Source organism: Erinaceus europaeus, chromosome 13 (genome assembly GCF_950295315.1).
Source record: "Erinaceus europaeus chromosome 13, mEriEur2.1, whole genome shotgun sequence".
NCBI classification, from domain to species: Eukaryota; Metazoa; Chordata; class Mammalia; order Eulipotyphla; family Erinaceidae; genus Erinaceus; species Erinaceus europaeus.
The window spans coordinates 64,056,084-64,082,623 of NC_080174.1; the positions used below are offsets into that span (position 1 = coordinate 64,056,084).

The 26,540-nt window shown below is 44.9% G+C and overlaps 1 protein-coding gene across 1 annotated transcript; it reads left to right on the plus strand.

Annotated features, from left to right (window-relative positions):
* The first annotated feature begins 142 nt into the window (after window positions 1-142).
* P3H1 (prolyl 3-hydroxylase 1) lies at window positions 143-26,540 on the plus strand. Its single transcript, XM_007526099.3, has 15 exons — window positions 143-685; window positions 6,994-7,146; window positions 8,657-8,846; window positions 9,586-9,717; window positions 12,368-12,507; window positions 15,680-15,769; window positions 16,123-16,175; window positions 16,350-16,471; window positions 21,200-21,327; window positions 21,510-21,605; window positions 22,687-22,837; window positions 24,640-24,757; window positions 25,152-25,227; window positions 25,493-25,633; window positions 26,080-26,540. Exons 1-15 carry the CDS (start codon window positions 221-223, stop codon window positions 26,233-26,235), a joined length of 2,211 nt encoding a protein of 736 aa, XP_007526161.1. The 5' UTR covers window positions 143-220; the 3' UTR covers window positions 26,236-26,540.

Sequence of the window (26,540 nt, forward strand, 5' to 3'; positions counted from 1 at the left end):
CTGCGAGGCTGGGAGGCGGGGCTACGGTGACGCACAGAGTTGCGATAAGGGGCGGGGTCCAGGTTGTTAGTAAGCGAGGCCGAGCAAGCCTTCAGGGCATGCGCCACCCGGTTGAGAGCTGGACTTCAAGGGGCGTGACCTCCGCAGGGTGGGGCTTCTCGGGGGTGGGGCTCTTGCCTCTGTGTCCGTGGCAAGCGATCCCGTTAAGTCTGAGCTGACCATGGCGACGCGCGCGTGGAAGCTAGTGGCCACGCTGCTGGCCGTCGCTACCGCTGCCTGCAGGGCAGAGGTGGAGTCCGAGACGGGATGGGACCTAGCGGCGCCCGATCTGCTCTTCACCGAGGGGACCGCGGCCTACGCACGCGGGGACTGGGCGGGCGTGGTGTTGAGTATGGAGCGGGCACTGCGCTCTCGGGCCAGCCTGCGCGCCCTCCGCCTGCGCTGCCGCACTCGCTGCGCCGCCGACCTCCCGTGGGAGCTTCGCCCGGACTCGTTCCCGAGCCTGGCGCAGGCCTCGGGGGCCGCCGCCCTGCACGACCTGCGCTTCTTCGGGGGCCTGCTGCGCCGCGCCGCCTGCCTGCGCCGCTGCCTGGGGCCGCCGGCCGCCCACTCGCTCAGCGAGGAGCTGGAGTTGGAGTTCCGCAAGCGGAGCCCCTACAACTACCTGCAAGTCGCCTACTTTAAGGTGCAGACCTGCCTGCTCCTGGGAGGGTGGGATCCCGAATTCCGGGCGTGGTTGGAGCCATCAGGGAGGGCTGGGGGACATGGGAAGGTGGCCTCTTGGTCAGGGAGGTGCCCTCGGACCCAGGGAGAGCGGGAGCTCTGCCCGGAGGTCTGCCTCGCCTGGTTCGCATAAGTGGTGACCCCAAAAGGTCCTGCCAGGGTCTAGAAGCCCTGGCCGAGTAAGACGTGGCTTTGTTGTTCCCTGGGATGTCTCTTAGAGGAAACTAAAGCGCCAGCGTGGATCTCTACTCCTGATTTCATTCCAAGTGTACGAGTGAGAAGCTGAGACCTTTCTACAGTATCATCCTTCCGCCTGGTTTTTGAATGATTCTTTTGGTGCTGCCTCAGAGCAGCGGTCTTGCTTCAGTATGTGCGGTTGCCACGTCGCCAGTAGGGGCTGTCTGGCTCCTCCTTGTGGGGGACCCTCCTGCCAGTCTTGTCAGGTTTCCACGGAAAATGAGTATCTTTAGGAAGGCCAGAGTGCCTTGATTCCAAGTATATACACGAATATAGAGCACTCTGATTTGTGTTGATGACAGTGAGATGACGGCCAGAACATACCTCCCGGCTATTTTAAGCACTTTGTATTTACTAATTCATTTCCCCAGGCTATAACAATATATTGTAAAATGAAGGGGGGGGTAGCGTAGGTAAAAGAATTGTATTGCGAAGGGAAAAAAAAGTTGTGTTGCATATTTATTCAAGCCTAGTTCAACAGACTTCCAATTCAACCTAAAAAAAAAAAAAACAGGGCTGAGGAAACAGCATAATGGTTTTGCAAATAGCTTTTATGCTGAGGTTCAGAGTTCCCAGGTTCAATCTCCAAAGCCACCATAAGCCAGAGCTGAGTAATGCCCAGGTATTTAAAAAAAAGAGATAGAGAGAGAGAGAGAGAGAGAGAAGAAATGGGGGCTGGGCGGATGGGTTAAGCACGCATGGCGAAAACGCAAGGACCTGCATAAGGATCCCGGTTGGAGCCCCTGGCTCCCCACCTGCAGAGGGGTCGCTTCACAAGCGGTGAAGCAGGTCTGCAAGTGTCTATCTTTCTCTCCCCCTCTGTCTTCCCCTCCTCTCTCGATTTCTCTCTGTCCTATCCAACAACAACGACATCAATAACAACAATAATAATAACCACAACAACGATAAACAGCAAGGGCAGCAAAAAAGGAAAAAAAAATAGCCTCCGGGAGCAGTGAATTCATAATGAAGTAATGCCGGCACCGAGTCCCAGCAATAACCTTGGAGGAAAAAAAAAAGAAGAAGAAGAATGGGAGTTGGGCGGTAGTGCGGTGGGTTAAGCGCACGTGGCGCAAAGCTCAAGGACCGGCTTGATTATCCGGGTTCGACCTCCCCCGCCTCCACCTGCAGGGGAGTCGCTTCACAGGCTGTGAAGCAGGTCTGCAGGTGTCTTATCTTTCTCTCCCTCTCTCTGTCTTCTCCTCCTCTCTCCATTTCTCTCTGTCCTATCCAACAACGACAACACTAATTAACTACAAGAGCAACAAAAGGGAATAAATAAATTAAAAAGATGTTTAAAAAGAAATTCTAAAAAAAAAAAAGAAGAAGAAGAAGCAAATTGCAGGTTTGGGGAAACCTTGTACATGATGGAGGGAAAAGACTTAAATTGGTGGTGAGATTGTTTTGCAGACACTTATAGGAAGATGATGAATGGTACCCGTGTCAACAACTGTACTGTAAACCATTAACTTCACCCTCCTACTCCCTTGACTTGATTTAAAAATTTTGAAAGTCTTAGTAAATCTTGGGGAAATAAAAATATTTTTAGAGAGTCATGGGGAGACCTCAGATCTCCACATTTCTACAGGCATTTTACTTACACTGTTCGGTGTAGTTACTGGGCAAAGATAATATATATCTTTGGTCATGTCATTTAACCGTGCTTTCTGAAAATCTTTCGCAAATACTACATTCTAGTTCTTGTGTAGATAATGAAAATGCTTGACTATATTGTCCTGCTTTGCTTTTGAGAATCACCCTTAAGGGCTACTAAAAGGGTGTGTGCTTAAGACTGTAGGAAAAACAATGGAGGGAGAATTTAGGTTTCTCTCAAAGTCCGAGAGACTGGAAAGAAGTGATAATTAGAATCAATACTAGGGGCTGGATGGTGGCACACCCAGTTACTATGCATAAGAACCAGAGTTCAAGGGAGTCCGCCTGCACAGTGGGTTAAGTGCACGTGGCGCAAAGTGCAAGGACAGCCGAGGGGATCCGGGTTGGAGCCCACCTGCAGGGGAGTCGCTTCACAGGCGGTGAAGCAGATCTGCAAGTGTCTTTCTCTCCCCCTCTGTCTTCCATTTCTCACTGTCCTATCCAACAATGACGACATCAATAACAATAACAGTAATAACTACAAGAATAAAAAACAAGGGCAGCAAAAGGGAATAAATAAATATATATTTTTTTAAATATATATATCTATATATATATATAAACTGAGTTCAAGTCCTGGGTCCCCATTTACAGGGAGGAAGCAGTGAATCAGTGCTGCAGATATCTCTCTCTCTCTCCCTCTATATTTCCCCTTTCCCTATTGACTTCTGTCTCTTTTTAAAATTTTATCTTCTTTTTTAAATATTTTTATTTATTTATTATTGGAGAGAGACATTGAGAGGGGCGCGGGAAATAGAGAGGAAGAGAGACACTTGCAGCACTGCTTCACCACTCGTGAAGCTTTCCCCCTGCAGGTGAGGAGTGGAGAGTTTGAGTGGAGAGTCTTTGTGCATAGTAATATGTGCACTTAAGCAGGTGTGCCACCTAAAAATTTTGTACCCCCCTCCGATCCCCACCTAAAACTATTTTAATTAATTATTTTATTGGGTAAAGGCAGAGAAACTTAGATGGAAAGGGGGACAGAGGGGAGAGCAAAAAAGAGATACTTGCAGATCTTCACTGCAGGTGAGGGCTGGGGGCTTGAACCTGGATCCTTTCACATTATGATGTTTGTGCTTAACCAGGTGTGCCACCATCCAGCCCCTTTCTGTCTCTATTCAATAAATAAGTAATGTGCTACCAACATTTAAAAAAAATTTTTTTAAGAATGAAAAAGTATTTTAAAAATAAATAAATAAAAGAGTAGTCCGGGAGGTGGCACAGTAGGTAAAGCATTGGATTTTCAACCATGAAATCCCTAGTTCAGTCCCCAGCAGCATACTTATTAGGGTGGTGTCTGGTTCTTTCTCTTTCTTCTATCCTCATGAATAAATCTTTTTAAAAAAATAAAGGAAGATGATCAATCTTAAGTGTCTCTAGAAGAGGGGAAGATAGAAGGATGGTCATTCCAGATTGAGTAAGGCCAGACTGAGAGGAGAATCTTTCCCCTTTCAGAGCTATCAGCAGTATTGAGTTATAGAGTACCAGTTGTAGAAGTCATGGTGGAGGATACAGATAGCATAATGGTTCTGCAAAGAGACTCTGATGCCTGAGGCTCCAAAGCCCCAGGTTCAATCCCCTGCACCACCATAAGCCAGAGCTGAGCAGTGCTCTGGTAAACAAATAAAAGGGGCCAGGTGGTGGTACACCTGGTGGAGCACACATGTTATAATACACAAGGACTGGGTTCAAGCCCCCAGCCCCCACCTGCAAGGGGGAAGCTTCACAAGTGGTGAAGCAGAGCTGCAGGTGTCTCTCTCCCTATCTCCCCCTTGCTCTCAATTTCAGGGTGCCTCTGAGCAGTGCTCTGGTAAACAAATAAAAGGGGCCTGGTGGTGGTACACCTAGTAGAGCACACATGTTATATAATACACAAGGACTGGGTTCAAGCCCCCGGCCCCCACCTGCAAGGGGGAAGCTTCACAAGTGGTGAAGCAGAGCTGCAGGTGTCTCTCTCCCTATCTCCCCCTTCCTCTCAATTTCAGGGTGCCTCTATCCAATAAATAAATATTTTTTAAAAAAAAATTTTAATGGGAGTTGGGCAGTAGCTCAACGGGTTAAGCACAGGTGGTGCGAAGTGCAAGAACCTGTGTAAGGATCCCAGTTTGAGCCCCTGGCTCCCCACCTGCAAGGGAGTCGCTTCACAATCGGTGAAGCAGGTCTGCAGGTGTCTATCTTTCTCTCCCCCTCTGTCTTTCCCTCCTCTCTCCATTTCTCTGTCCTACCCAACAACGACGACATCAACAACAACAACAATAACTACAACAATAAAACAAGGGCAACAAAAAGGAATACATTTTAAAATTTTTTAAATAAAATAATTAAATTAAAAGAAGTCATGTGGAATCAATCCTGAAGAAGAAAGTGATAGCAATGTGAACCATTAGGACACATGAAACTGTATGCATAAGAAAAGGAAGTTAAGTGCCTCGCTGCTTATGGGGGAAAAAAAGAAGGGTTGGGGGAAAGAAGCCCAGTGCTGAAAGATATGGGAAAGAGAATGAATCCATAAAAGATAGAGACTGATTTCTGATTTTACAATTAAAGGAGATAGAGGTACACAGATGTGGCTTTTTGACCTTGAGTCACTTGTTTTAAAGTCTTATTTAATGTGCGTTTACTAGTACCAATGATAGAGAAATAAAACTTTTTTCTTTTTTTAATTAAGGATTTAATATTGATTTGCAAAACCATAAGACAACAGGGGTATAATTCCACACCATTCCCACCACCAGAGTTCTGTGTCCCCACTGGAAACTGCAATAGATCTGAGTTGACATATACATAATTTCCCCCCATTTTTTCTATGGTCCTGCCTTTTCTTCTTTTCTAACTCACACCTACACCTATTACTACTTTTTTTTCCCTCTTCTCTCTCAGGATTCTGATGGAATTGGAGTTCAAAGCCCTCTAGTCATCTCCCCCTAACATTTGTCCTCCTCTGGGAGTATGAATCAAAATTCTTTTGGGGGTGCAGAAGGTAGGAGTTCTGGCTTCTGCAATTGCTTTTCCACTGGACATGGACATTGACAGGCTAATCCATACCAAAACATTTTTTTTTAAAGAACATACATATGTATGTATGTATATATATATATATATATATATATATATATATCCACTTTTGTTGGTCTTGTTTTCTTATTGTTGTTGTAGCTATTGTTGTTATTTATGTCGTCGTTGTTAGGACAGAGAGAATGGAGCGAGGAGGGGGAGGTAAAGAGGGGGAGAGAAAGACACTTGCAGACCTGCTTCACCACCTGTGAGGCAACTCCCCTGCAGGTGGGAAGCCGGGCTTCACGGTACCTGCGCTGAACTCCCTGCACTACCGCCCAACTCCCCAAAACATTTTTTTTCTAATTAAATTAGTAGAAGCAGCCAAGAGCTGGAAGATAGTACAGACTTTGATACCTGAGACTCCGAGTTCACAAGGTTCAATCCCTGGAACCACCACAAGCCAGAGTAAAGCTCTGGTAAATTAATTAAAATAAGACAGTCCGAGCCAATATCTATTGAACATTTAGTATGTGCCCGGTACCATATGTTAGAAACTACAGAAATATCATTTAACTTTCCTGACAATCCTCTGAAGTTATGAGTGCTACCTCCGGATGACAGATTAAGGAACTGAGTTTAAAGAGTAAACTTAATGTGATTTATCTAAAATCCCCAGCAAGTGAACAATTAAACCTAGTTCCTAGGCTGAGGGAGAGTGTGTCTTATAGACAAATTATGGGGAAATAAGAAATTATTCTTATGTGCCAATAGCTGTACTGTAAACCATTAACTGCCCCCAATAAAGTAGAGGGGAAAAAATTTAATGCAAACAAAAATTAAACTTAGTTTTGTCTTGACACCAAAGCTCATGCAGTTAATCGTTAGATAACCAAAGCTGAGCCATTCTCTGGTTTCTCTATATTTTTCTCTCTGTATCTCTCTGATTAAAATAAAATAAATAAAATATATTTTTCAAAATCTATTAGATCATCAATTATTTGTTTTGGGTTCTGCATTTGAAGCTGTATGACTTAATACACCTGGAATACATTTCTGTGGTCATTAAATTTTATAGAAGACCTTAGAATTTTCCAGCTCCCCACCTTTTAGTAGAATATATTAGATTATTTACATTAATGAAGCATTACCTTTTGTAGTTTGGGAAACCCTTAAACCTGATTTGAGAAATAGCTGAAAATCTGCTTAGATCTTATACATAATTCCTGGTGTGTATTTCCAGCAAATATAGTAGGTATGTTTTCTAGGGTTGAGCTCCCTGTTTGAGTGGAAGGCTGGGATTTCCTGTTTACTGTGGACTACATATTTGAAGACAAATCCTAAGGGTTTGGATGTGAAAGTTATATTCCTATGCTTCATTCTTAGATAAACAAGTTGGAGAAAGCTGTCGCAGCAGCGCACACGTTCTTCATGGGCAATCCTGAGCACATGGAGATGCGGCAGAACTTAGACTATTACCAGAGCATGTCTGGGGTGAAGGAAGAAGACTTCAAGGATCTTGAGGCCAAACCTCATATGGTGAAAAGAAGTCTCTCTCTCTCTCACCACCCCCCCAAAATGTGACCATGAATGGGGCTGTTTTCTAATTAGAGAAGCAAGATAGCTTCATTATATAATATTAGAAAACAAAATGTATAGTATTAAACAAAAGCAAAGGACTGGGGGAGAATGGGGGATGGAGGGGACCTCGGAGCCCTGGTGCACAGTGGTGGAAAAGGACTTAAGTTGTGAGTTAAGAGCATTTTGCAAACACTTATCACTGAGGTGAGAAATTGTACCCATGTGTCAACAACTATACAGTAAACCTTTCACATTGTAACATAGATATGTTACAATGCACAAGGATCCAGGGCCAAGCCCCTGACCCCCACCTGCAGAAGGAAAGCCTCATAAGTGGTGAAGCAATGCTGCAGGTGTCTCTCTTTCTCCCTCTCTGTCTCCTCCTCCCTCTCAGTTTCTCTTTGTCTCTATCCAAAAATAATTAATTAATTAATTAATAAAATATATATTATTATTTCATGAGAGACTAAAGCACTACTCTGGCTTTGTGTGTCACTAACAAATAATTAAATCTTTAAAAAAGTAAATTACCTTTGGTGGCCAGGAAAATAGTGAAGGGTTAGTATTACAGGACTTGTATGGGGGAGGTCCCTGATTTGACCTCAGGCACCACCAGAGCTAAGCAATTCATCGGTTACCAAAAAATGATATATATTTTTATTTTGAAAACTTTTAACTGTACAGGAAAATACAACAGAACTACAATAAATTCCTGTATACTTCTCATATATGTTAAAAAATTAGGGCAGAGTGGTGGTGCGCTTGTTTGAGTGCAAATGTTACAGTGTACAAGGACCCAGGTTCAAGCCCCTGGCTCTCACCTGCAGGGGTAAGCTTCACAAGTGAAGTGGTACTGCAGGTGTCTCTCTCTCTCTCTCTTCCCATCTCTGTCTCCCCCTTCTGGATTTCTCTGTCTCTATCTAATCAATGAATGAATGAATTTAAAACTAAGAAGAAGAATTAAATGTTGCAGGCTAGTGAAACAGCATAATGGTTATGCAAAAGACTTTCATACCTGAGGCTCTGAGACTTCACTGGGTTCAGTCCCCAGCACCTCTATAAGATGGTGTCTCTGTTGTCTCTCACTGCCTTTCTCTCTGTATCTGTCTACCACTAAAATAAGATATAAATAAATAATAGGTAAAATATAGAATTAAATGTTGTGACCCAGGAAGTGACACAAAGGGCAGAGCATTGAATTTGCAGGAATAAGATCCTGAGTTCAATCCCTACCATGCTATGTGCTTCTCTTGCTCTCTCACAAGATAAGCCCATTTTTTTTAACTGAATGTTTTTAAATTTCAAAAAAATATTGACACCATCTTCAGAAAGCCTTCATCATGTAGCCGCCACCCTTTCTAGCTAAACCCTGATATAAGCAAGAAATTAAGAACCATGGAACAGTGACTAACACTGAGAAGAGAGGCTTGTCTGTGACCTGCATTTGAGTACCCCTTCCTCCCAGTAGCAGGAGTTTCGGCTAGGAGTGCGACTCTACTCAGAGGAACAGCCACAGGAAGCTGTGCCCCATCTAGAGGCCGCCTTGCAAGAGTACTTTGTAGCTGACGAGGAATGTCGTGCCCTCTGTGAAGGACCCTATGACTACGATGGCTATAACTACCTTGAATACAATGCTGACCTCTTCCAGGCTATCACAGGTGGGCAGCTCAGAGTCTGGCCCTCAGCCAGGCCTGTCTAGGCTCTGAGGGCAGTGTGGCGATAATGCAGCCATGGTGTCTTCAGCTTCATCTCTAAATGCCTTCAATTTAGAAATCTAATGGAGGGAGTCAGGCGGTAGCACAGCGGGTTAAGCACAGGTGGTGCAAAGCATAAGGACCGACTTAAAGATCCCGGTTCGAGACCCTGGCTCCCCACCTGCAGGGGAGCCACTTCACAAGTGGTGAAGCAGATCTGCAGGTGTCTCTCTTTCTCTCCCCTTCTCTGTCTTCCCCTCCTCTCTCCATTTCTCTCTGTCCAATCCAACAATGAAGACATAAATAACAACAACGATAATAACTACAACAATAAAACAAGGGCAAAAACAAAAGGAAAATGAATAAATAAATAAATAAGAAATCTAATGGAAAATTGCTTCTACTTGAGCCGTTCATCTTTTTTTTTTAAGTTTATTCCCTTTTGTTGCCCTTGTTTTATTGTTGTAGTTGATGTCGTCATTGTTAGATAGGACAGAGAGAAATGGAGAGAGTAGGGGAAGACAGAGGGGGGGGAGAGAAAGATAGACACCTGCAGACCTGCTTGTGAAGCAGCTCTCCTGCAAGTGGGGAGCTGGGGCTCGAACTGGGATCCTTATGTGGTCCTTGAGCTTGTTCATCTTAACTAAACTTTTACTCTTGAAACTCAACTTCATGATTCTTCTTCTTCTTTGATTCCTTTCAGATCATTACATCCAGGTCCTCAGCTGTAAGCAGAACTGTGTCACTGAGCTTGCATCCCACCCAAGTCGAGAGAAGCCCTTTGAAGACTTCCTCCCATCTCATTACAATTACCTACAGTTTGCCTACTATAATAGTAAGGTCTACTTTCCTTTTTCTCTGCTGATTTTAACTAATAGGCCAACAGCAAAGCAGGCAGATGTCATGCTCACTGGCTTCTCAAGCATAGCCAACTTTTCACTATGGCTGTGGGTGGCAATGACAGACAACCACTGGGTGTTTTGTTATAAGCCTTGACCAAGGAGGAAGCTGGTGCCAGCAGCCCAAAAAGTTGGGGAAAAGAAACTTTAGGACCTCTCTCTTGTTCCTCCTGTAACATTTCTAATCTAATTTTGCATCCAATCTCAGTCATAATAAAGGCAGAAGTCCACTACCTAATTTTTTTTTTTTACATAATTTATTATTAGATGGACAGAAATTGAGATGGGAGGGGATGAGAGAGACAGAGAGATACCTGCAGTTCTACTTAACTACTTGTGAAGCCCCTGCAGGTGGCGACAGGTCCTTGTGCCACTGCCTGGCCCCCATTGCCTACTGTTTAATCTAGATCACATAGCACCAGGAGATGCTCAGCAGCAGAGCACAAAACTTGTAGGCCTGAAACTCCAAGTTCAATTCTCAGCACCATAGATGCCAAACTTAAGATGTTAAGTTCTTAAGTTTGGCATCTAAGTTCTTCTCTTTCTCTCTCATGAAAATAAATACATCTTACCTATCTCACAGGACATTTCCCAGTCCTATTCCTTAGTAAGGCGTTGATGCTTTTTGGAGTTGGGGGTCGAGCTTAGGGGTGCAGAAAAAGGCCTTCCAGTATCCAGAAAAGCAAGAAATCATCAAGTCTTTACTGAGTTCCTGTGGCATGCTAAACATTATGGCATATTTAGGAGTATAGAATACTTCAGTATGGTTGAGGATACCAAGACATATGAATAAGAACTGTTTTGCCAAAGAGATAGCCTGATTGTAAGCTTTTCCCACCACTTCTGTGCTTCTGAAAAATCTATAAGGAAAAGAAAGTAGAAAGACTGTTCCTGAAATCTGTCTCTATCTAATAAGCGAATAGAGGGGGCCAGGTAATAATAGCACAGCGGGTTAAGTGCATATGACTCAAAGCTCAAGGACCGGCATAAGGATTCTGGCTCAAGTCCCTGGCTCCCTACCTGCAGGGGGGTCACTTCACAAGCGGTGAAGCAATTCTGCAGGTGTCCATCTTTCTCTCCCCCCTCTGTCTTTCTCTCTCAATTTCTCTCTGTCCTACTCAGCAGCAATAACAACTATAATAATGACAACAAAAAGAGTAACAAAAATGGGAAAAATGACCTCCTGGAGCTGTGTATTCGTAGTACAGGCACCAGACCCCAGCGATAACCCTGGAGGCAAAAAATAAAAGTTTAAAAATAAAAAGAATTAAATGTTGCAGGCTAGGGAGACAGCATAATGGTTATGCAAAATATTTAGGTTGGGATTTGGATTATCTATGGACTTTTTTTAAATAAGAGCTCTCAGAGGATTTTGATCTTTTATTTTTTAATATTAGGTAACCCTGAGATCATTGAACACCTCAAAATCAATGTTGTGTTAATGTGAATCTTAAATAATTTATCCTCCCAAATCAGGCAGCTCTACTACCTATCAGGCACCTAGAGTTGTACTGGCACTTCACAGTCTGGTCCCTCTACTCAACACTAAAGACTTTCTGTTCAACCTTTTCTTTTTTTTTTTTTTTTTATTATTATTTATAAACTGGAAATATTTACAAGACTATAGGATAAGAGGGGTACATTTCCACACAGTGCCCATCCCCAGAGCTCCATATTCAATCCCTTGCCTTGATAACTTCCCTATTCTTTGTCCCTCTGGGAGTATGGACCCAGGATCATTATGAGGTGCAAAAGGTGGGAGGTCTGGCTTCTGTTATTGCTTCCCCAATGAACATGGGCGTTGGCAGGTCAATTCATACTCCCAGCCTTATCTCTCTTTTCCCCTAGTGGGGCAGGGATCTGGGGAGGCAGGGCTCCAAGACACATGGTGGGGTCCTCTGCCCATGGAAGTTGGGTTGGCTTCATGGTATCATCTGGGACCTGGTGGCTGAAAAAAAGTTAAGATATAATACAGCTTTTTAACTATTTATTCTGTAAGAGGGAAAGAGGATGCAAGGGGGCTGGGTGGTGGTCCATCTGGTTGAGTGCACATGTTATAGTGTGCAAGGACCTAGGTTCAAACCCCCAGTCCCCACCTGCAGGGAGAAAGTGGTAAAGCAGTGCTGCAGGTGTCTCTCTGTCTCTCTCTCTCTCTATCATGCCCTGCCCTTTCAGTTTCTGGCTGTACCTATCCAATAAATAAAGACAAGAAAAATAATTTTTAAAAAAGAAAGAAAAGAAAGAGGATACCTACCAGTGGTGGCTCCCCTGGTAGAACACACATGTTACCATGTGCTAAGGCCCAGATTTAAGCCCCCAACCCCCACTTTCAGGGAAGTAACAAAGTACTGTTTTATCAGGGAAGTGATAAACCAGTACTACAGGTATCTTTCCTCTGTCTCTGGGAAAGGGAGGGGGCAGGGGAGAAATGGCCACAAAAAAAAGGGGCAGGAGACTGAGCACCACATCTGTCACACACTGTGATGGGAATTGAACCCAGCACCTTTCTCATATAAGGAATGTACTCTATTCACTGAACCATGTCCCTGATGACCTCTTCTTAGCCTTTTTTTTTTCCCTCCACAGTTGAGAATTATACACAAGCAATTGAATGTGCCAAAACCTACCTCCTCTTCTTTCCCAATGATGAGGTGATGAACCAGAATCTGGCGTACTATACTGCCATCCTGGGAGAAGAACAAGCCAAAGCCATTGGGCCACGGGAGGTAAGAGACTTACATTAGTTATGGAAGTTGCCAGCTGAGCCTAGACCTCTGGTGCCTCAGGCGTGAAAGGCTGATATGTACCCCTCATGCTATCGCTCCAGCCCCATTCTCCCATTTTTAAATAGAACTCCTCTTATGGAAAGTAGACCTAGGGGCCGGGCAGTAGCGCATCGGGTTAAGCGCACATGGAGCAAAGCACAAGGACTGGCTCAAGGATCCCAGTTCCTTCACCTGCAGGGGGATCGCTTCACAAGCAGTGAAGCAGGTCTGCAGGTGTCTTCTTTCTCTCCGCCTCTCTGTCTTCCCCTCCTCTCTCAATTTCTCTCTGTCCTATTCAATAACAACAATAATAATAGCAACAATGATAAACAACAAGGGCAACAAAAGGGAAAAAATAGCCTCCAGGAGCAGTGGATTCTTAGTGTAGGCACTGAGCTCCAGCGATAACCTTGGAGGTAAGAAAGAAAGAAAGAAAGGAAGAAAGAAAGAAAGAAAGAAAGAAAGAAAGAAAGAAAGAAAGAAAGAAAGTAAGTGGACCCTAGCCTATGGGGTTTACACCCATAACTTTATTTAATTATAATAGTTGAGCTGTACAGTTTAACCATTTTTAAGATGACATTTAGGGGACCATATATGGTGGCACACCTGATTCGTCACACACAACAATGCACAAAGACCCAGGTTCAAGCCCCTGGTCCCCACCTACAGAGGGAAAGCTTCATGAGTGGTGAAACAGGGCTGCAAGTGTCTCTCTGTCTCTTGCTTTCTCTATCCCCCTCAATTTCTCTCTGTCTCTGTCCAATAATAAATAAATAAAATTAATTTTTAAAATAATAAAAAATATTTTAATTTTTTTTCTGTATATTTATTTTCCCTTTTGTTGCCCTTGTTTTTTATTGTTATTGTAGTTCTTATTGTAGTTATTGATGTCGTTGTTAGATAGGACAGAGAGAAATGGAGAGAGGAGGGGAAGACAGAGAAGGGGAGAGAAAGATAGACACATTCAGACCTGCTTCACCACCTGTGAAGCGCAACTCCCCTTGCATGTGGGAGCCAGCCCTTGAGCTTTGCGCCATGTGCGCTTAACCCACTGTGCTACTGTCTGACTCCCAAAAAGAAATTTTTTATTTTAAATGACATTTAGGCTCTAAGAGATGACTTAACTTTGGCTAGTAGTGGTAACCATAATCTCTTGTTTTACCTGTTGTATTCTAGTGCTGCTATAGTTCCTGACACATAGCTGACACTCAGTAAATCACTGTTGGGTGAATAAATTAGAGGAGTGGGCTAAATGATATTCCATGCCTAGCTTGGGGTTTGGTATGTGAAAGTCAGTCATAAACCCCTTTGGGGGAAGGGGGGGTATGTGGTGGTACACCTGGTTGAGCACATACATTTCCATGCTCAAGGATTGGGGTTCAAGCCCTTTATCCCCATCTGTAATGCAGAAGCTTCACAAGTAGTGAAGCAATGCTGCATGTGTCTTTCTCCCTACCTCCCCCCTTCCCTAAAAAACCTTCAGAGGAGCGGCAAGATAGCTCACCTGGAGGGTACCTACTTTGTCATGTGTGAGTGACCTAGGTTCTCAAGTCCTTCCCTGGCATACAACATAGGAGTACTACAACAGTGGGGGAATCTTCAGAACTATGGTGTCTTTCCTTCCCTCTTTCCGTCTTTCTATCTGAAAAAACACCCCATCCCCACCAAAAAGAAAGAAAGAAAGAAAGAAAGAAAGAAAAAGAAAAAGTGGGTCTACTTTTGCACCAGAAATAGTAATACCCCTTGGGGAAAGCTTCCCTTTTCCTACTGGATGAATGAAATTTTTTTAACTTATTTATTTATTTATTTATTTATTTATTTATTTATTTATTTAATGGTTAGAGACAGAAACTGAGAAGGAAAGGGGAGATAGAGAAAGAGACATCTGCAGCACTGCTTCACAGTGCATGAAGCTTCTCCTTGCAGGTAGGGACCTGGGGGCTTGAACCTGGATCCTTGCACACTGTAATACATATGCTCTACCAGATAAGTCCTTGGATGAATAAAATAAGTGATACGGAGCTCATTGGATTTTTTTTTTTTTAATCAGACCACTGCTCAGCTTTGGTTTATGGTGGGCAGGGGGTTGAACCTGGAACTTTGGAGCCTCAGGCAAGAGAGTCTCTTTGCATAACCATTATGCTCATTGACTCTTTAAATTCTTTTTCCTTACTGCCCTCATGTTTTATTTCAACTGATGATGTCTTCTTTTCTTTCCCTTCTATTGCTGCCTGGACACTGGCAGGGCACCTAGGGAAAAGTGTGGCCCTGGAAGGTTGCTTAGTTTCCCCTCTGGGTAAGCAGTACCTGTAATACAGGTGCCCATCTGCAGGGCAGAGCCTGAGGAAGGGATCTGCCCCATTTTACAAACTGAGAAACTGAGGCTCCTTGGCCAGGAAGGTGGGGATCCTATAGCCAAGCCTGGTCGCCCCTGGACTGTCCCACTTCTGAACCCCCTACAGAAAAGGAGCTCAGTTCAACTCATTCTTCCACCCTGGTAGGGTAGTAGGGTTACTGTCTGCTCAAGGCTAAAGGGAGATCATGGGCTTTAGGATTGGAAAGGCTTTAGGTTGGAAAGAGTTTGGGATTCAGGGCCCTTCTCTACTGCTTCCTATAACATTCTCTTACATTGCAAGCCCCTCTGTGCCTCAGTTTCTTAGTCTGTAGAATGAAGATAGTATCAATAAAGACAGTACCCCCCTCAAAGGTGGCAGTGACATTTCAGTGAATAGCATATGTTGCTATCCAGCTATTCCTTCCTGACACCACTGACTCCTATCAGTGAAATTCTCCTTCTTTGAAGAATATTCCTACATCTGAGAATTCTTAGTGTTCTGCCTCAGAGATTAATAAGGGGGGAGGTTGGGGACTGTCAGGGAGAGGAAGAGGTGTTTTTCCTCTTCCAAGGAAGCCTGGTTATAACACCCTCAGAGGTGCTGTTTGTGTTAGGCAAGAAGTACCCTTAAGTATAGGAGTGAGACGTGGTCCAACATGGGGAAGGAGGCACACTGATGACAATGGGAAAGAGAAGCTCAAGTCAGGCTGGGGGTGGCGCTGTAGAATGCCAGGGCATGCCTCTACACTTAAGGGACTGTGCTGAGTTCTAGGCTCTCCTTCTACTTTGTTTCCACAGAGAGTCCAGGAATACCAGCAGCGAAGCCTACTAGAGAAACAGCTGCTTTTCTTCGCTTATGATGTCTTTGGAATTCCCTTTGTGGATCCGGTGAGCTGTTACAGGAGCTGGGGTGTAGGGAGCACAAGGGAGGCAAAAAACAGGGGTGAGTGGTACATTGTGGGGAGAAAACTCTTGAGGTCAGGGGTGAACCAGACATGGAATCTTTTAAACTCATGCACAAGTGATTAAAGAAGGCAAAGGGGGAATTCTGGAGAGCTAGAGGTGACTTAGCATCAAAGATCTCTTTGATGCTCCTCTACCTGAGAGGATATGACAAGGTGAATTCTTCAATAGGCCCTATCATCTATATCAAGACCCACAGGATTAAATATGTAACTCTATAGTGGTATAGTAAAATTATATATATATATATATTTCCCCCCCCTCTGAATTGCTTTTAGGATTCATGGACTCCAGAAGGGGTGATTCCCAAGAGGTTGCAAGAGAAACAGAAGTGAGGCCCTTGAAGAAACTGCATGGTTGGATCAGTCTGACGAGGCACTTGAGGCTTCCTGAGCCCAGGCAGATGTGACCTCTGGGCATGGGGTGGGCAGGTCTAGTCTGGGAAGTGGGGGTGGGAGCCAGGGCTGGCCCCAGATTGCAGTCCTCAGGGTGGTTGTGCCCACAGGTCAGAACGGGAAACTGCAGTCCGCATCTCCCAGGAGATTGGAAACCTCATGAAGGAGATTGAGACCCTCGTGGAAGAGAAGACCAAGGAGTCGCTGGATGTGAGCAGGCTGACCCGAGAAGGTGAGAGGGCAAAGCATGAGGTCCATCAGTGGCTCAAGGGAGGCAGCAAGGCAGCACATTCCCACATTAGCCGGGCAGTGACCTGGCAATGCCAACCTTACCGTGGGCCGGCTTGACAACAGGAGCCTGCACCTGTCAGGGCTGAACCTCACCTCGGTGTCCTTCCAAATTGACCAAAAAGACATCTCCCTAGAAAGAGCACTGAAAAGTGTCCGTTGGTTAAGAAATAAGGTTCCAGGCCAGCAAAATAGCTTACTTGAATAGTGTGCTGCTTTGCTATGTGTGCCCCCAGCTTCAAACTTGGACCCCACCATATTGAAGAAAGTTTCAGTGCTGTGTTCTATTTCATTCTTTCTGTCTCTTTGTCTCTTCCCACCACCCACCAGAGAAAGTCATCCTGGAGCAGTGAAGCCTCAGCCTTGGTGATAAAAAAGGAAGATAAAAGAGGGAGAAAGGAAGGAGGGAGAGAGGGAAGACTTGCTGGGGGGCAGGAGATTACTTACCTAGCAGAACTCACATTTTGCCAAGCACAAATACGCAGGTTAAGTCCCCAGAACCACATGAGAGCAACATTGCAAGTCAGGTACTTTAGAATCTCTCTGTTTCTCTCCCTGTCACTGTATCTTATATTTAGAAAAAGAGGGGTCAGGCAGGGGTAGATAGCATAATGGTTATGCAAAGAGACTCTCATTCCTGAAGCTTCAAAGTCCCAGGTTCAGTCCTCTGCACCACCATAAGACAGAGCTGATCAGTACTAAGTACACACATTACAGTGTGCATGGACCCAGTTTTGAGCCCCTGGGTCCCACCTACGGGGGGAAAACTTCACAAGTGGTGAAGCAGGGCTACAGGTGTCTCTCTGTCTCTTCCTTTCCCTACCTCTCTCTCCCCTCTCAATTCCTCTCTGTCTCTATCCAATAATAAATAAATAAAAATATTTAGGGAGTTGGGCTGTAGCGCAGTGGGTTAATCGGAGGTGGCGCAAAGCACAAGGACCGGTGTAAGGATCCCGGTTCAAGCCCCGGCTCCCCACCTGCAGGGGAGTCGCTTCATAAGCAGGGAAGCAGGTCTGCAGGTGTCTCTCTTTCTCTCCCTCTCTCTGTCTTCCCCTCCTCTCTCCATTTCTCTCTGTCCTATCCAACAACAATGACAACAATAATAACTACAACAATAAAGCAACAAGGGCAACAAAAGGGAATAAATAAATAAAATAAATTTTTTAAAAATATATATATATTTAAAAGAGTGGTCCAGGAGGTGGCGCAGTAGATAAAGCATTGGACTCTCAAGCATGAGGTCCTAAATTCAATCCCTGGCAGTACATGTACCAGAATGATGTCTGGTTCTCTCTCTCTCCTCCTTTCTCATTAATAAATAACATATTTTAAAAAATATTTTAAAAGAAAAAAAAACATCTAATTTAAAAAAGAAGGAGTCTGGGAGTTGGGCGGTAGCGCAGTGGGTTAAGCACACATGGCGTGAAGCACAAGTACCAGCGTAAAGATCCTAGTTCGATCCTCCGGCTCCCCACCTGCAGGGGAGTAGCTTCACAAGTGGTGAAGCAGGTCTGCAGGTGTCTGTCTTTCTCTCTCCCTCTCTGTCTTCCCCTCCTGTCTCCATTTCTCTCTATCCAACAATGACAACATCAGTAACAACTACAATAATAACTACAACAACAGTAAAAAAAAAAAAAAAAAAAAAAAAAACAAGAGCAACAAAAGGGAAAATAAATATTAAAATTTTTTTTAAAAAAAAAGTGTCGGCCAGAAGTAGTAGAATCATGCAGGTGTGATGCCCCATGTGCAGAAAAAAAAGAAAGAAAATTCCTATGTCACAGCAATGCTAGTTTAGTAAACTTCAGTGATCTTTTACAGGATAAGAGCTGTTCCTGTCTCCTTGTTTCCAGCTATTTTCTCTCATCTCCCACTTTGCATCCTATCGCCAAGGCTCAGAATCTTCAGGTCTCCTTTGATCCTTATCCCTTCTTTGTTGATCCAACCCACTGGGAAGACCTCCCACCTGTCTCTACTGTTTTTCATGTCCTTCCCCCAACTCTCTTCATTTCCCATTGCCTGTGTTCTCCCTCAGACCTCAGCACCACCTACCTCTACTTGTCTTTCCTCTTCTAGTTTATCCTTGCTCCTTCCCACATTGTAACTAGATCCAGGGACTCTGGCCTCATCCTCCTCCCATCTGTTCCTTTAATCATATGTTCTACTCATCAGTGTTTTCACTGTCTCTTTGTCCACACTGAGTTATTTCTGTTCCTTGAGCCCCTCTTTGCCCACAAGTCTTGGTCATGACTGTTCTTTCTGCTATATTCTCAATCATCTCTGCCCTCATTCTCAAAATCTCTGCCCTCTGTCTAAGATGCAACCTATAAAAACCTTTCTTAGTCTCCCAACCGAGTGCCCCTGGTATTTCTTTTGAACTTCCAAGATACTTCTGTTGGTGCTGTCACAAGGTCTGCCTCATGCTGACTATTTTTGAAACAGATGCTGTGGTCCGGGTGGTAGTGCAGTGGATAAAACATTGGATTCTCAGGCATGAGGTCCCAAGTTCAATCCCTGGCAGCACATGTACCAGCGTGATGTCTGGTTCTTTCTCTCTCTCCTATCTTTATTATAAATAAATAAATGATTTGAGATTTATATCTCCTTTAAAAAAAAAGAAAGGAAGGAAGGAAGGAAAGAAGGAAGGAAGGAAGAAAGAAAGAGAGAAAGAAAGAAAGAAAGAAAGAAAGAAAGAAAGAAAGAAAGAAAGAAAAAAAAAGAAAAAAAGAAAGAAAGAAACAGGTGCTGTCTTCAAATGTGAACCTAGCACAGTGCCTGGCACCGACTGAGCCCTCAGTGAATGGAAGGAATTAAGTAGAATCTACAGTGTGTCCCTTAGTGGAGGATCCAGGAGTCAAATTCAGTGCTTTCTATTTATAGATCTCATGTTTGTTTGTTTTACCAGATTACTGCTCAGCTCTGGCTTATGGTGGTGCAGGGGGTTGAACCTGGCACTTCACAGCCTCAAGCATGAGAGTCTTTTGCATGACCATTATACTATCGCCCCTACACTACAGCTCTTGTTTAATCTTGTGTTTATGATGTTTCCTTAATAATTTATGAAAACCCAAGTGTGAGCAGCTGTTTGGGAGTAGAGCCAGGACTAACTAGGACTGGGATCTCCTGTCTACATAGTGTGTGTGAGTGTCTCTCTGTGTATGTTTGTATCACCAGAACCTCATGCATGTATTGTTTCACAAATCCATTGCCAGCTTGTTCTGATAGAGAGGGGGAAACATCACGTTACTTCCATGTAATGCTAACTATGAACATATATGCCACCAAGCCAGAGAACCTGGAAGAAATGGATAAGTTCCTAGATACATACAAACTTCCAAAGTTAAAGAGGAACTAGAAAATATGAACAAACCAGAGAAATTGAAACAGTTATCAAAAACCTTCCCAAGGATAAAAGTCCTGGACCAGGTGGTTTTACAAATGAATTCTATAAAACCTTCAAGGAAGAGTTAATACCTCTACTTTTAAAACTCTTCCAAAAGATTGAAGACACAGGAATACTCCCAGCTTCTATGAAACCAACATCACCCTGATACCAAAAGAAAACAAGGGTACAACAAAAATTAAAACTACAGAACAATATCTCTAATGAACATAGATAGATACTAAAATATTGAACAAAATTCTAGCCAGCCAGATATAGCAGTTTATTTTTTTATGGGTTTTTTTTTTTTTTTTTTTTTTGCCTCCAGGGTTATTGCTGGGACTTGGTGCCTGCACCGCAAATCCATTGCTCCTGGAGGCTTTTTTTTTTATTCCCTTTTGTTGCCCTTGTTTTATTGTTGTAGTTATTATTATTGTTGTTGTCATTATTGGATAGGACAGAGGGAAATAGAGAAATAAGGGGAAGACAGAGGGGGAGCGAAAGACAGACACCTGCAGACTTGCTTCACCGCCTGTGAAGTGACTCCCCTGCAGGTGGGGAGCCAGGGCTCAAACCGGGATCCTTACTCCGGTCCTTGTGCTTTGCGCCACCTGCGCTTAACCTGCTGCGCTACAGCCTGACTCCCTTAGAGGCTATTTTTTTCCCTTTTGTTGCTCTTGTTTTATCATTGTTGTGGTTATTATTATTGTAGTTATTATTGATGTTGTTGCTGGATAGGACAGAGAGAAATGGAGAGAAGAGGGAAAGACAGAGAGGGAGAGAAAAAGATAGACACCTGCAGACCTGTTTCACCACTTGTGGGGCTTGAACCAGGATCCTTACACTGGTCCTTGCGCTTCGCGCCATGTGCTATTAACCTGCTGCACTACCACCCAGCCCCATAGCAGTTTATTAAAAAGATTGTCCATTTAATACTAGGGCTTGAATCTGAACTTCATGCATGGCAAGACAGGTGCCCCACCAAATGAGATACCTCTCTGGTCCTTCCGAGTTCTGTCCTCAAGGACCATCCTGTCTTTAAAAATCACCAAATAAGGTATCTCTATTTCTCATTTCCTCCCTATCTCTCCTTCTCCTCTAAATTTCTTTCTATGTCTGGCAAATGAATGAATAAATAAATAAATTTAAAAAAGAAGAAGAAAGAAAGAAACTCACCAAATAGGAAATTTCTCTAGTGAACAGGGAACTGGAGTCTCTTGGAAGGCCATCCATTGGAGAGCCTCTGAACCAAACTGCTGCTGCATTTAATGTGGCCCTGTCATTGATTTACAGGCGGCCCCCTGCTATACGAAGGAATCAGTCTCACCATGAACTCCAAAGTCTTGAATGGCTCCCAGCGGGTGGTGATGGATGGTGTCATCTCCGATGATGAGTGCCGGGAGCTGCAGAGACTGACCAATGTAAGAGGAACCCAGTGACTGCCCCATCTGCCTGAGAGCCCAGATTCCCCTGCTAAGTGCCTCATAGATGCTGATGTTTGCATGCTTGTTGCTATGGGTACTTAACCCCTCCCCCTTCCCAGATGCTCAGTGGTAGGGACTAACTTTACCTTGTGTGTTTTATTTTGTTTTGAACCTTGTAGGCAGCAGCAACTTCAGGAGATGGCTACCGGGGTCAGACCTCCCCACACACCCCAAGCGAAAAGTTCTATGGTGTCACTGTCTTCAAAGCCCTCAAGGTAGAAACCTTATTCAACCATCTAGAGTGTGGAGGAGCTGGGGGTGCTCAGGCTTTAGGGAGGAGTTGGGAATGGTGGTGGGAAATGTTGAGATGTGCCTGTTGAAACTGTAGCTGCCATAGAAGGTAAAATATTAACCCTGGGGTACTAGCAATTAGACCAAACGAGGCAAGCAAGACAAGCCTGATATCCAAATATTTATTTATTTATTTATTTTGGATAGAGACAGAGAAATTGAGGGGGGTTGATAGCATAATGGTTATGTGAAGAGACTCTCATGCTTGGGGCTCCAAAGTCCCAGGTTCAGGTTCATCCCCACATACCAGCATAAGCCAGAGCTGATCAGTGCTCTGGTAATTAGAGAGAGAAAAATTGAGAGAGAAAGAGAGATGGGAGAGAGAGAGAAAGAGAGGAGAAAGAGAGACCTGCAGCACTGTTTGAAGCTTCCCACCCCTACCCCCAACCCCACCCCACAGATGAGGACAGTTGTTTGAATCCAGGCCCTTGCACACTGTAATGTGTGCGGTGAACCAGGTGTGCCACCACCTGGCTCTGAGAGTGCTTTTTTTTTTTTTAAATATTTTTTATATTTATTTATTTATTTTCCCTTTTGTTGCCCTTGTTGTTTTTTATTGTTGTAGTTGTTGTTGTTATTGATGTCATCGTTGTTGGATAGGACAGAGAGAAATGGAGAGAGGAGGGGAAGACAGAGGGGGAGAGAAAAACAGACACCTGCAGACCTGCTTCACCACCTGTGAAGTGATTCCCCTGCAGGTGGGGAGCTGGGGGCTCGAACCGGGATCCTTATGCCAGCCCTTGTGCTTGGCGCCACCTGTGCTTAACCCAGTGCACTACCGCCCGGCTCCCAGAGAGTGCTTTTTAAAAAATGGCTAAAGGGAGTCTAAAGGGGGTCATACTTTCAGCAAGACACACAGCTTACTTGTGGGGAATTACTGATGGAGAGAAGTCTGGTGAGGTGCTGTGTATAAGAAGCAGAGGTTGCTCCAGCAGGACCTGGAGCCCCAGTTTCTGTCAACTTATAAGGGCCATTCAAAGTGGCTGACCACAGTCTCTTTGGCAGCTGGGACAGGAAGGGAAAGTCCCCCTGCAGAGTGCCCACCTGTACTACAATGTGACAGAGAAGGTGCGACGCATCATAGAATCCTACTTCCGCCTGGACACTCCCCTCTACTTCTCCTACTCCCACCTGGTGTGCCGCACTGCCATTGAAGGTGGGCCTTCTTCACCCGCAGCCTGTGCTGAGCACATACTGTGCTCCCCACCCCCAACTGGACTGGATGCTGAGGACATTTGAAGAATCGGAGACGTTCCACGCATGCTAGTTGGGGAACATTGGAAACATCTAGGTGGCAACTCAGATATATAAGTACATGGAAGGAATTAATCAGGCCACCAGTGGAAGGAAGGCTTCAAAGGAGAGGTGATGATAGTCACTGAGGATAAATAGGAAATGTGGAGTACACAGGGTGATAGGAGTGCTTCAAGCCAGAAGGAACAGCACTTGTGGAGAGTGGAGGCACTGTGCATTGTGGTAGTAGGGATACCAAGAAAGTGGCTATTTCTGAAATCAGGACAAGTGGGGAAGCAGTCAGCTATGGTTAGTGAGGTCCTCAGAAGCTACTTTATGGAGAACTACAATTTTTGTTTTGTTTTGTTTCATTTTTTTTTTTTAGCCTGTGTTTCTCAGTTTTGTTATTGGCCATACAGAGGCTATGTTGCAAGTTCTCTGTTACTATTAGATACCAACCTTGTGAGAGAACTGCTAGAGCCGATTCTAGGTGAGTCTTCATCCATGCTCGTGTTCCCTTTTAATTTCCTGAAGAGATTGAGGCAGGCTAGTAATCCAGCAGTCACACATGACACAGAGGGTCTCTGGCACTGACACGCCACTGGTCAGTGTTCAGAGTTCCATCAAAATCTAAGCACACCCTAAAGAGTATATCAGACATGCAATTCTAAGTATCTAAGATGAATGGCACATAGGCCGTGTGGGCCAGAAGTCAGGTAGTAAAAGCTTAGCAAACCTTTTTTTTTTTTTTTTTTTTTTTTTTTTACCAGAACACTGATCAGCTCTAGTTTATGATGGTACGAGGAATTGAACCTGGGACTTTGGAGTCGTTTTGAATTATCATTATGCTATCTACATCTGGCCCAAAACCTTGTTTTTCTAAGATCAGTCAGTGTGTCAAGAGGCCTGGAGAGTGTAGATCAAGCTGAATAAATGGAAAAGGACGAGGATGTAAAGTGGCACTGGGGGTAGAGAGAATATGGGGAGATAGAGAAGGTGGAGGGATAGGACCTGGTGACTGAATGCAAGATGGATTGCCAGCCTGAATAGGGCACAGAGCACATTTGTCACAGCAGGCTTTGTATTCAGTGTTATAGCATGGCCTACCTGACCTTTTACAGAAAATGCTGTGCTTGCTTTTTTTTTTTTTTTTTTTTTTTCTGTGCTTGCTTTTTTGTGGTCTTTATTCTGCATGGTTTCTCCATCCACCTGCACCCCAGGCCCTGATTCAAATTGACTCTTTAACCTTTGCTATTCTCTTCAAACCACCCTTGCCATATCTCCCTTGCAGTTTCTGTATCCTGAGGGCAGGGGAGATAATATAATGATTATGCAGAGAGACTCTCATGCCTGAGGCTCCAAAGTTCCAGGTCCAGTCTCCCCACACCACTGTAAATCAGAGCTGGGCAGTACTCTGGTGGGAAAAAAAAATCTGCTCCTGTATCCTGCATCATTTTCACTTCTCTAGGATTCCTATTTCATAAATTCTAGCTAAAAAGCTAGAGTTTAGCCATCCACCCCAGAATCTACCCTTAAGCCCACAAAACCCTGCTTGCTGTATCTACTTGCCCTGCAAAGAACCTTCCCAGGTTTGTCTTGAACCCTGGGCTGGTGGCTTAGCCTTTCTGAAAGCCTGTATTCACTGGACAGTCCTCTAGACCCAGATGCAGTTTGGGAAGCAGTGGAGATGCCCCAGTGCTAACTTACTATATATCTTGGCTACAGAGGCCCAGGCTGAGAGGAAGGATGATAGCCACCCAGTCCACGTGGACAACTGCATCCTGAACGCCGAGGCCCTTGAATGCATCAAGGAGCCCCCTGCCTATACCTTCCGGGACTACAGGTGCCAACTGTCTCAAAACCCTGTTACTTATACATAGAGTTAGGACCAGCTGCTCCCAGCATCCAATCTCTTATCCCCAGGTCCTCTTGATAGGAAGTCAGACAACAAGGAAACCATTACTAATAGTATGATGTGCATGACAGTGGAAAGGTGGCCTTGGTGCAGATGTGCCCCAGAGAAGAGCAAGGTGGACTGGGTGACGGTGGAGAGGCAGGAAGGCTGGTAGTCACATTTATGAGGCTTTACAGAAGGCCCTAGAAGACCATCATCCTCTCATAGCCCCCCCTCCACCACCTCCACTGCTGGTAGAGAGCACTTGGAATTGCCATCATTGATGGTGAGGGGTGACTGAGGGTGAGGAGGCCTGTGCCAAGATGCTCTCCGCCTTTCCCAGTGCCATTCTTTACCTCAATGGAGACTTCGATGGAGGGAACTTCTATTTCACTGAACTAGATGCCAAGACCATGACGGTGAGTGCCCTTTTGTCTCTACCCCTGGAGATGGAAACCCTCCAAGTCCAGTGGGTAGAACAGCCAGTTGTCTGACTAGTGGCCAGTCCCCAACCCCAACACACACGTAACACGCATCACCTGGGGGCTCAGATGTGTCAGTCACTCTTCTGACTGGTCACCTTTTCTCAGAAGCTGAAGAGCCACTCCCCAATCCTGGACCCTTCTCTCTACTCAAAAAGGTTACAAACTCTGTCCCTTACCCCCTCTTTTTTGTCCCCTTTAGGCAGAGGTGCAGCCCCAATGTGGAAGGACTGTGGGATTCTCTTCAGGCACTGAAAACCCACATGGAGTGAAGGCTGTCACCAGGGGGCAGCGCTGTGCCATTGCCCTGTGGTTCACACTGGATGCTCGGCACAGTGAGCGGGTAAGAGCAGCACTGCTTTGCTGTCAGTCCTTGTTATGTTCCTTACCTCCCCACCTTCCCCCTTCCCCCCACCTCTATACCACACATACATACACAGAGCCAATGGTGAAACATGAAAGGAACACTGGACTTGGGTGTCCAGAGATTCCTTGCTCTAAGCCTGTGTCACTTGGCCTTGTTGCTTCATCCTCCCCGGCCCTACTTCTTTACCTGTCAATCCCAGATAATCAGGGAGGGGGTGGCAAGTGGAGCACAATCCTTGTTCTTGGTTCCTCAGTGGGTAGCACCTCAGCTGTCTTTACCCAGAAAGTAGAGCCCACTGGGAGGGAAGTGAGCTCAGAGGCCTTCAAGGAAGAGCCGTCTTGTTCTGCAGAAAGTAGCACCTGAGAACGGCTAAGTGCTTGGTCCAGGGGGCTCTCTGAATAGACACGGATTTGTCCTTGCAGGACAGGGTGCAGGCTGATGACCTGGTGAAGATGCTCTTCAACCCTGAAGAGATGGACCTCCCACAGGAACAGCCCCAGGAAACAGAGCAAGGCCCTCCCCAACCTTCAGAAGCATCGCTCTCCAGCCCAGAGTCAGGGCACAAGGATGAGCTCTGACAGTCTGCAGCCCACATAAACTGGGAGACTAAACCAACCATGATGAACTCTACACCTTGGGCTGCCAGCCCCAAGGACCACAGAGCAGTGGGGAATTCACTGCTGCCCACTGAGGAGACCCTGTTCCCCACAGTGCCACACTCTTGAAGTAGACATTGCAAGACGGCCCACTCTACTCTAGGCCTAAGTGAAGGCTCAGGATACAGGCCCAGAGCCAGCCCTGGGCCCCCTGCACAGGACAGTGATGCAGTATTTAAGCGTCTGTGTAGACAACCACAGAATAAATGACTTATGTTTTTTTTTAA